Source organism: Juglans microcarpa x Juglans regia, chromosome 1D (assembly GCF_004785595.1).
Source record: "Juglans microcarpa x Juglans regia isolate MS1-56 chromosome 1D, Jm3101_v1.0, whole genome shotgun sequence".
Taxonomy (NCBI): Eukaryota; Viridiplantae; Streptophyta; class Magnoliopsida; order Fagales; family Juglandaceae; genus Juglans; species Juglans microcarpa x Juglans regia.
This window is the reverse complement of record NC_054594.1, coordinates 42,952,500-42,963,597: the sequence shown is the minus strand read 5'-3', so window position 1 is coordinate 42,963,597 and position 11,098 is coordinate 42,952,500. Positions and strand designations below refer to the sequence as shown.

The window sequence follows — 11,098 nt, the reverse complement described above, 5'->3', positions numbered from 1 at the left end:
TTTCCTTTCGTATATCTTATTTAATGATCATGAAAACCCATATAGTTCGATCATTCAAATAAGTCAAAGCATTACAGATCTAAAATTGAATGCATTCAACTATCTTAGTATTGGGATAAGAAAAATTCTATTTACAATTCTGAATAAAAGATTGTGTGTACAATGACTGCAGTCCCATTGATGAATGAAGGTAAAAGGAGAAAAAATATCATTTTAAAAATAATATTATTATAATTTTAAAATTTTTTTAAACACAAATGTATATGTTTGCATGAGCAGGAACTGTACGTAGACTGATGGGTTTAGATACACAAAACATCTCATCTCATTTCATCATTACAACTTTTCTAAATTCTCATATAAAAATATAATAAATAATTCAACTTTTTCAAATTCTAAAATAAAAATAATACTAAAAAATTATATTCTAATAATATTTTATTTAATTTTTAATAAAACATTTCATCTTATCTAAACTGTTTATCCAAACCCATCCTAACTCTTAGGATAATCATATATATGTTGAGGAGGAGGACCTGTTGTCCGCCTAATGGGGAATTGTTCAGTCCATTCCACACAATTAGTCCCTCACATGATACGGACATGGAATTTTAAGCAGGGATCTGATTCTGGTCCTTGTCCATGCAAGAGTTACACCGGACTTTTGGGAAAGGGGGGATTTATTCTCAAGCATCAACTAGAAGAGGTGCCTCGGAACCCCAACCTCCCAAATAAAGAGAAAGGTAGAGCAACGAACATGAGATGATATTTGTTGCTTTTATCCCACCATATTATAATGTGAGGCATCACACAATAGTACAATACTATAATTCGAGAGAAGGGCAGCAAAGAGACATCACTTTTCACAAGCGAAAGAACAAATTTACAACACACATGGAACTTAAGGCAGGGCCATGATTTTATCGCCAAACAGATCATGCATTAGACTTGCTCCATTCCTGCAAAGTTGGGGTTGCGACGCCGACATTTTTCATGTCAAAGATGTTGGCTGGTTCAAATGATATAGAGATTCCACGTCAGTTATGCATATCGTTGAAGTCAAATTTTTAATTTCAAGGAGAGGTGAATTTGCTAGAAGATCAGAAAATAAAACAAAAACTTCAAAATGTAATACATCACAGCTGCATCTGCATGCTACACCAGAAGCAGGAGTAATTAAGGATTATAACATACTACCAAATACATGTAATAGCACAGAAAGTAAGTAATCACTTTCCAAGAACTTATTGCCCATTACCCATCATGCCAGAAGAGAAGTACATATCTGATTCAAGGTCTTTCAGAACAACTTCTCCATGAGTTGTTCATTGTCTTCAGTAATCAAGTTTAAAAGAATGATCAGGAGATACTGCAAGACAAGGATTAGTGCCAGCGCATGTGGAACCAGTTCCAAAAGCTTCTCTTGGAACAAATGATTTTTAGAGCAATTTGAATGTGCTAAAACTTCTTCACCCCGTTTGTCCTTTGGATACAGTAACCATCCTCCAGTTTTGGCTCTTGTTTCTAGTCCAGGTTGATTATCCTATAAAAGGTCCCAACGGCAGCATACATTTCTAAACTCTATATAAGTCAGCATCCAGTATAAAATTTCTCTAGTCAATCACTTTACCCTTCCTTCACTTCAGCTTGCCTAATACTGCCATAATATGATTTTTATCCAAGATCATTAAAACCATTAATTTCTGTGTTTCAAGTAGCAGTCCCTTGAACAAATTTGCTCTCAGAATAACATATTAATGCAAATAAGACATCTAGCTCTTGCTTTTCTTCTGCCCAATACACATTTGTCCACTACTTGGCTACAGTCACCATTTACAACTTCCCTTTAACATGTCACTTTGATAGAGAATATATGATCGTTCAAATTAATTGGCAGGTTTAGCTGATACTAGCTGCATTGAGTTTCAACTCTGACCTTTACATCACTAATCGCTAATCCTTGTATCTACAAGGCCTTCCCATGAATTGGGCAGCAAAATTGAGAAAAAATTGTACTGACGCAGCTAGACTCCAAGGAATTGATATGGCATCTTCCAGTTGATATTTAGAATAGCAGGTTGCTTAAATGCAATGCCAGCTGCATCCAAGAACCACGGTTTCCTCGTTGTTAAAATAAAAAATGAAATGAAATAAAAGCAGTATAACCATCTTAACCCTCCTATCCCCGATAGCATGGATGCTAACTTAACATGTCTCAATATCAGTAAATCATACAATAACTGTCCTAAATCCACCTATCACATGTTTGTAACTTTGGATCTTCAAACAACTGAGAGCTTTGGGTGGAACCCACTGTAGGTAGGCCATGGTCCCCAGTACAAGAGTTTCAAATCAAGACAAACACTGGTTTAGTGGATTATTCTAATTTTCTATTGTCAATATCACTGCATTACCATGTTTCTGAATGACCTCCGGTGAAATCAAAATTACGGTACATTAGTCAGATTGCAATGTAGTACCAAAATACACCCAAAAAAATTTTGAAAGTTCATTTGTCATATGGTAAACTGAAATTTAACTTTATGCAAAATGACAAAGTAGAATTGAATAATATTTTCAAGAAAGCAGAAAACCCATACCAACATGCACCTCTGGTGTAGCAGCAGCAGTAGCATCAACAATAACAGAAACAGATCGATAATCCAATGCTACTGCATCAAAGACAGTCTGCCTGATGCAATTTGGAGTTTGAACACCTGGAAATAGAGATTCAATAGACTACAAGCTGTAAATACAGCTTAAAACATGCAGCACTGTAGAACTACATAAAAAGGGTTCTCTGGATTCAAAATTCACTGACCAGTGATAACCAATTTATTAATTCCGGCACCCTGAAGAAAAGAATGAAGGTGTGTAGCAAAGAAAGCACTAAAGCGCGTCTTCACCAATTTATAGTCCCCTTCTTTAATCACAAGGCCATCAACCAATTCCGCACCCACACTTCCCTTAGCGGTTGGACCCACTTTCCCAGCAGCATATAAATGCCGGCGGAAGTGTTCCACATCTCTCCCGAGTGGATCATGCTCACGAACAACCTACAATCAAATGTTTACCATGACCATGACCATCAACGCATACAGGAAAAAAACACTTCACAATTAAACACCAAACACCACTACTTTACACTAAAATACCCAAAAAAAAGTTAAGAGGACCATAATATCCAAATATTTCGACCACAACTCCAAGAAGAATACTTTGAAATGACATCTTCCTCGGTATTTCTTTGTTTTGCACCAGGTAATCAAGTCAATTAGACTAAAAAACAGGGAAGGTCAAGTTTTTCTCAGCTCATAAATAACTCCACTATTATTGTTTCTCTTTCCTTAACATTTTCTTCGCAACCAAACAGAACGTGTCTAAATGTACAGCTCATTGCAAAGCAACGGCCGGAAAAATAAATGGAGCTTCACATCCATGCCTCAAGTTAAACTCGCATATTCTTTCCCAGGAAAAAACTTAAATTTCTTCTGATACATCAGCAAATTAAGCAAACAGAGAATGAGTGAAAACAGCAAAGCAGGGCAAAGAAGGTACCCAAACTACAAGAATTCCACGCTCCCTGGCGACTTGGACGGCCTTGATTACATTGTGAACTATGGCTCTGCCACCGTTCACTAGCATCAGACCATCCTCGTGTATAAAATCTTTCTAAACCAAACGAGAAAAAAACGATTAAACAAACAAATTCAAATTTTAGATTTTTTTAGAGAGAGAGAGAAGGAGAGGACCTGCATGTCGATAACGAGTAAAGCTGTGTGATTCCATTTACCAGCCATGTCCTAAAGCCTCTGATTCTTCCAAAACCCTAAAACCCCAAGAGCTACTAGTTAAGTGCTGGAAAATTTTAGACGAAATAGGAAGTCCAAGACTCCGATCAACGGCATCTACTCCCTTCCTCCCGATTATCCACACCCAATACTTGTTGCTTACTCTTTCTTTCCTCCCCCCCCCCCCCCCCCCCCGCCCTTCTTTTTTTTATTTTGTGGATTTTTTCAATTTATTGTTTTTTAGATTTTAATTTAAAATTTTTCTTCTTAAAGAGTAAGGTTTGGTTCGGAACCACAATTCACTTCAATTCATTTCAATTTATCATTACAATTTTTTTAAATTTCAATACAAAATATAATAAATAATTTAACTTTTTCAAATCTTAAAATAATAATAATATTAAAAATTAATATTTTAATAATATTTTATCATCTTAACTCAATTTAATTTAATTCAGTTTAACATCTAAACGTAATCTAAATGATAAAATTTAAAAAGAAAAAAGAAAAAAAAATGCAAAACGTATAAAACTAACAAACTAATTTAATTAATCTTTAATTGTCTTTATCCACTTATTTTTGTTTTTTGTTTTTTATATGTTCTTACCTAACATTCTCGAAATTCTATTTGTTTATCGCAATGTTTACGTAATTAATTAATTAAACATTATTGCTCCATTATTTAAAGAAATGTATTTATAAAAAATTTATTTCGCCACATATCAGTTATTAATATTTTAAAAATTATAAAATTAAATTTTAAATTTTTTAAAAAAATTAACAAAATAAATTTTATAAATAAAAGTTTAAATAAAATTATAAGTATATATATTACTATTTAAAGAATCGAGTAGTAAACAAGTATACTACTCAATTCTTGGGATGTATTTATATGAACAGATTAAAGATAATATTAATCCAAAGATTGGAGCGTTCAAAGATTGATTGACTTGAAAGAGTTAATTATTAATTAAGAGCAGGAATTTTTTTTGTCTTCGATAGAAAATGAAAGTAAAGTTTGGAGCTAGCAAGCGGAAAGCAAAGTTCGGAGCATGTGTACGTACGTTTTTTTATTGATTTCGATCGAAGTGGTAGAAAAATCTTGTTCGATCTCAAAAATAAAGAATAAAATGACAGGCTTATTATCTTTTATTATCTATTTTTTATTTTTTTAATATTTTGTATTATTATTTTTTATTTAATAATTAAAAAAATAATTATTAGTGAGGTTGTATATTTTTTTATTTTTTAGTAATGATTAAAGATGTTAAAAAATTAATTTTAAAAAATAAAAGTTTTTTTTAGATAGGAGGAGGGGAATTTCGAACTTCAACTTCCCTTTTGAAAGCTGTAATTATGTCAATTAGTTCTCAGACTTTAGCAGTAAAAAAAAAAAAAAAAAATTTGAACAAGTTATGGAATAGGAAATAAGTGATAGGAATGAGTGAGTATAGACTATCATTATCAAAAAATAAAATAGTGGAATGGCGGGATCTGATGCAATATATAACGTCAGGATTACGTACGAAGGTGCCAGCCAGCCCCGGAAGCTCGCGCGTGTGAGAAGGAGAGACCTGGCCACATGCGTATATACAGTACTTGATTACAATCTACAAAAGTGGCTTCAGAAAGACCCGATCGAAAAATGGGGTCCAAATTATAAGCCATTATTGATCATGATCACCGGATGATCCACCCCACCCCCACCCCCGCCCCCACACATGCATGATCAGGGTCTGGCAGTCCCACAGGCAAATGATAATTCTCTGATGTTTTATCCAACGTCTTTCCAGTAAGATATATAGAAATGGCTGATCGATCAGGAAAAAACATGGGTATAATGAGATCTCAGAGAAAGTTCCTGCATGATCAGCAAGCAAAGATCGTGAAAAGGAATGTTGCAAGAAAAATGAAAACGTGAACACGACCTTGCGTAAAAGAATATGTATAAAGTTTTGATGTTTTATTCATGCAGACGTTTGCGGATTCATGAGGCGGAATCATGCCTCATGCTTTCTGATCTTTGAAAATATCAAATTAAAGTTAGTAATAATAATGATGATGATGATGATGATGATGATAGTACTACGTATATTATCATGTACGTATAAGCTCGACGAGAAGAAGTGAATCAAAATAAGGGATGCAACCAAAAATATTGAGTCAATAGGGCTACGGCCTGATGTTCAAACCTGCAGATCATCGAGCAACATGATATAATTAATATGCCTGCAGCAAGAGATCATCATAATCAGGGGGAAAGTGGGCATATACATAGCTCCAAGGAATACAACTCATGAAAACCGTGCGTTCAGGTCGTAACTTCAGCGACCAACTTTATGACTTAAAGTTGGCAGATCACTAACTTTGAAAAGGCCTGTTTTCAGAAGAAGAGAATACATTTTCTGGCTTAAAGTTAGCATCTCTAACTTTATGTGAGAGAAGTTCTGACTTATGTGAAGTTACAAAGAGAAGAATTAAGGTGGCTAGCTAGCTAGCTTCGACCACTTTTGTTACATCGTGGTTGCTTGGCCTGTATCTTCTTGTCTTCTTTCCTGATCCCATATATACCAAGCATTGCCTGATGATCATCATCAATGTTCAGATGATGAATAAATTGTATTTCATTCACATCCTTAACAATCAATATATAAATATATAATATTTACCTCGTTTGGATTGAGAAGTGATCTCAACTCATCTCATCAATTTTTCTAAATTTCTATACAAAATATAATAAACAATTCAATTTTTTCAAATCTCAAAACAATAATAATATTAAAAAATAATATTCTAATAATATTTTATTCAACTTTCAACTTTCATCCCAACTCTCAATCCAAACGGACCTTTAAATCACCTTAAATTCTTTTGAAGAAATCAAGCCTATTTGAGATCCAGAAACTAAAAATTACAAGTTATATATATTTGGGAATAATTTAATTAGTAAATTAGAATTTAAGGATCAGGTTTCAGCATTGATTCCCCTTAAATATTCATGCAGACCTACTTGGGTTATTGTTCGGAGCAATATTTTTGTAGAGACTAGTACGTCGCGCGCACTCAAGACTCGAAGTAGTACTACACTTCCGATTGGCATTCCAAGTTAATTGTTTTCTATATATTGATAGGAACAGAAACAAACATGAAAATAAATAAAGTAGAACTTTAGCAAAGACTTGACGTTCATGATGGAAATTACACAGATCAGAGTCGATCAATGTTGGATATAATTAGATATGTGAATATGTGTGTACGTGTGTGTATCTTTAATTCTATATATGTAGGATAAATTCATGTTTAATTCGTTTTTCTTTAATTAACGGTTTCATTTAAAGCCCGTGATTACAGTACTTTTCATCGATAAACTATTAATTGTTTTTTACTTATTACTTTAATGGTTTTATTTAAGATTTATTCTAATATTTTCAAGTTAGTATATATAGAATACCATTCATATTATTTAAATGTTAATATTTGATTTATAAGCTTCGGATTTTAAGATTTATATTCCAAATTAATAAATTATGTTATATAAGTACTAATTATTTACGTGTGCTTTATACATGATCGATTTGAAAATAAAATCTTTGTTCATTTGATCGACAAATTGTTACTTATTTTTACTTATATGTTACTTTAAATTAAAAGAAATTTAATTTGCTAATAATTGAATTAACTATCCATATATTTTAAATCTTCACCCTTGATTAAAGTTCCACCGAACGAAAATTGGCCACATGGAACAATCTTATCAATCATACTTGAACAGAGGCCGGGTAGTTTAGGCTACAAATTAATTTATACGTGTAGTACATTTCCAGTACAAAATGAGAATTAATTAAATGGTAGCTAGCTAGGTTCATTTATCGGTGAAATTTGGAACTTAATTTCCTTTTTATTTTTATATATGGAATTAAAGTTGTGAAATACTCAAAAAGAGACAAATGAAAAATTAGAAGAAAACGAAAGAATAGCTAGTAGCTAGCTAGGCAAATGCATACTTAATTAATTATTGCAGTAATTAAAGTAATAATTAATACTCTTGGATACGCATGCACTATATATATATATATGATATATACGTACTACAAACATTGATTGTGTAACACCCGTATTTTAATGTATTTTTACTGAAGAAATTATTTTTATGTAATTAAAATAATTTCTCTTATTTTAAATTGGTTGGATTTTTAGTGAGTTTATTTCTATGATTTTTATTTGGTGAAAATTATTTTTATACGCTTTCTTAATATTTATTTATTGTTATGCATTTAAATTACTTTTAATATTTAAATTAATTATCGTGGGATTTAATTATTTCAATTTGACTTTACCATTACGTTTAAATTATTTTATTTAACTTGTGGTTTTAAAATCGTTTCCGTTGGATCATTTTTGTGACCCAAGTTATGAGGATTGGACCTCATTTCTTTTTCCCTCTTTTTCTTTCCTCTCCTTTTCTTTTCCTCCCTTTTTTCTTTTTCTCCTTATTTTTCCTTCGGTTTTATCCTCTCCCGCGCGATCTCTCTCTCTCCTCTCCTCCGCCCGTTTCCATCGTCCCCTCCCAGCGCCGCCGTCCGCCGGCGGTGGTCGACACCGCCCAGCCCATTAGATTCCCCAGCCGCCGGCCGTCCTACCCCACCAATATCACCGCCGTTCGTGCCGCCGTTAGCCTCCACGAAACCCACGACGCCGCGGCACACTTTCCGCCATTGCGCCGCCGTCGCACCGCCATTGGCCGCCATCTTCCTACCACTTCATCCCCGGCCTCTTGGCAACCCATTGGACCCAACCCCAGCTCCGATCCGTCACCGGTGAAGCCCCACCAAGTCCATCTCCGATTTGCACATTTTTGGCCTAAAACCACCCCTTGCGCCGCCACCCACGGCAAACCACCACCACCACTAGTTTCACCGACCTCCCTAGGCCCTACCCTATCAATCTTGGGTCTTCGTTTGTCCTCGTTGAAAAGTTGGTATTTGTGACCCACGGCCACAGTGTATTTTACACTGTGGTGTTGCTCAAACGTCGCCTTTTTCAATTTCGTGATCCTCGAAAAATTATTATATTGCACTGTAAGTATTTCTCCAAAGAACTTTCGTAATTTAAATGTATTTTTGCACTAACCCATTTCACTGTGTTTTTGGCATGCCGGACTGAGTCCGAGGAGTTCGGGGGTCGGATGGATTTGTGATTGGAGTTGTTTGGTTGATTTGGTTGAATTGGATGTTTGTTGTTGATGGGTTGGTTGGATTTGTTGGTTTGGATATTGTGTTGGTACATGTGCATTTCATTATTTCATACATGATCATGTTTGTAAAAGAAACTGGGTTTTCGTGTATTGCATTCATGTTCATGTGCTTTGAAAAGCTATGATTTTATGTGAGAATATTTTTGGTGCGTGTGTATCACGACCCCAAGCCGAGATGGGGCATTAACTCGGTGGAGCTCCTCTGGTTACTCGGGAGTGGAATATACTGAGTAACGTCCCCTGGATTGTCGCCGGGCGACAATGGGATCGGACGAGATGGTCTCGTGCCGACTCCGTGGTCCTTCTGCTGGCGGGGACTAGAGGATGTCTGGCCACGTACGCGCTGGGCGCGGAACTGGGCATCGCTCGTTGCGTAGTGTGAGTGCTTGGCCATGTACGCGCTGGGCGCGGAACTGAGCACCGCTGCGAAGCCAGGACGTGCGGATGGTCCATAGGGGAGACCATGGTGCATATGGAAATAATGCATGGTGCATTTGGGATTAATGCACTATTTTCTGGGAAAATAGTGCGAGTTGATTTTTTGGGTAAATCATTTTCTGGGAAAATGTTTTACGGATAATTTGGACCAAAATGGGATTTTGGTGTGTGTTGGAAATTTATCATTTTCGGAGAAAATGATGTTTTGTGGAAAAATGCATGTTTTCATGTGCATGCATGTTAGTTGCATTCAATGCATTTTATATTACGTTGTTGTTTGGGTTATACTTACCTGCGAGACCATTTTGTGGTATCGCAGATTTTGATGCTGATGAGGAGGAGAAGGGCGAGCCTGAGGAGACGGCTCCGCCTGAGGAGTGATCTGGGATCACTCGTTTGTACATTTAAAACTATTGTAAATTATTTTATGGATGACTGTATAACTGCTATTTAAACCTTTACTGATGTTTGATTGTAAATAAATTCTGGTACTTAGTTGACTATCCGCTGCGTTATTTTATTTGAACACTGTTGCATGTACACACACTGGCACTTCGTTGGGATGTGTGACCGTGTCGTCACCATCCTGGCGTCTCGATCCCTGTGTATTTTTATAAGGGGGATTGGGGGCGCCACAGGTGGTATCAGAGCAGTTCGGCTCTGGGTAAAACCACATGTCCTTTAGGATAGTACCAGAAAATTATTTTATTATTATTATTTTAATAAAAATATTTTTTAAAAGTGATGTAAGTTAAGTTATTTATTTTATATTATGAGTTTGTTACTATGTCATTTTATGTTAATTGTTGTTATTTAAATTATTTTATTTATCGCTTTAATTATTGTTTATTTTTTTGGTTGAGTATAAATTATCTGGATTTAAGCGGGGTTGGAGAATGTTCTATGACAGGATTATAGTGAGACCAAGAAGTCAAGCTGAGGTGCCTGAAGATGAGTTACCTAGAGGTGATGGAAATTATGCTATGGCAAGAGCATTAAATAGAATGACAGAATTTCTTCAACAGAATTTCCGACCGCCGTAGGGAGATTCAAGTAGAGGAGCCCAAGTGGGGTGTCCCTATGAGCGCTTCCTAACGCATAGGACCCCTGCCTTCACTGGGGAGGAGGACCCAATGCGAGCTAGGAGGTGGATTCAAGATTTGGAAAGAACATTTGAAGTTTGTGGATGCACGGAGGCTCAGATGGTATTATATGGAAGTTATATGCTGCAAGGTGAAGCGGCAAATTGGTGGGAGACCAAGCGGACATTATTAGAAATGGAGTTGGGTTCCTTGGCTGCTGTGTCTTGGCAGCGTTTCAAGAAAGAGTTCGATGACCGGTTCTTTCCTGCTTCAGTGAGAAGGCAAAAGGCTCAGGAGTTCAATAATTTGGTCCAAGGTGGCATGACTGTGGAGCAATATGCAAGAAAGTTTATGGAGCTTGGACGGTTCGCTCCTCACCTCATTACTACGGAGGAGTTGCGGGTCGAGCGCTTCCTGGAGGGTTTGCGCCATGAGGTACGTAAACAAGTGGCCTGCCTTCGGATTAAGGACTTCCAAGAGTTAGTGGATTTAGCCAGCATTGCAGAACGGGAAAACAGTTTTGGAGCAGGTTC

At 35.8% G+C, this 11,098-nt stretch overlaps 1 protein-coding gene across 3 annotated transcripts; it reads right to left on the bottom strand.

The window, feature by feature from the left end:
- Nucleotides 1–768: 768 nt before the first annotated feature.
- On the bottom strand, nucleotides 769–3,966 carry LOC121261267 (probable inactive nicotinamidase At3g16190). 3 transcript variants are annotated; one of them, XM_041163551.1, is made up of 5 exons: nucleotides 3,753–3,966; nucleotides 3,559–3,672; nucleotides 2,822–3,056; nucleotides 2,601–2,717; nucleotides 769–1,009 (listed from the first exon to the last, which is right to left on the bottom strand). In XM_041163551.1, the coding sequence occupies exons 1-5, from the start codon at nucleotides 3,798–3,800 to the stop codon at nucleotides 936–938; spliced, it is 588 nt and encodes a 195-aa protein (XP_041019485.1). In that variant the 5' UTR covers nucleotides 3,801–3,966; the 3' UTR covers nucleotides 769–935. The 3 variants fall into 3 exon arrangements, with proteins under 3 accessions (XP_041019485.1, XP_041019503.1, XP_041019493.1); XM_041163569.1 differs by having other exon boundaries at nucleotides 3,559–3,668; XM_041163559.1 differs by having other exon boundaries at nucleotides 997–2,098.
- Between the last annotated feature and the right edge of the window lie 7,132 nt (nucleotides 3,967–11,098).

Coding starts and splice junctions, on each gene's coding strand:
- LOC121261267 (XM_041163551.1), bottom strand. CDS start 3,800: ATGGCTGGTAAATGGAATCACACAGCTTTACTCGTTATCGACATGCAG. Junction 3,057..3,558: donor GTGGAATTCTTGTAGTTTGG/GTACCTTCTTTG, acceptor ATTTGATTGTAG/GTTGTTCGTGAGCATGATCC. Junction 1,010..2,600: donor TACACCAGAGGTGCATGTTG/GTATGGGTTTTC, acceptor CATTTGAACCAG/CCAACATCTTTGACATGAAA.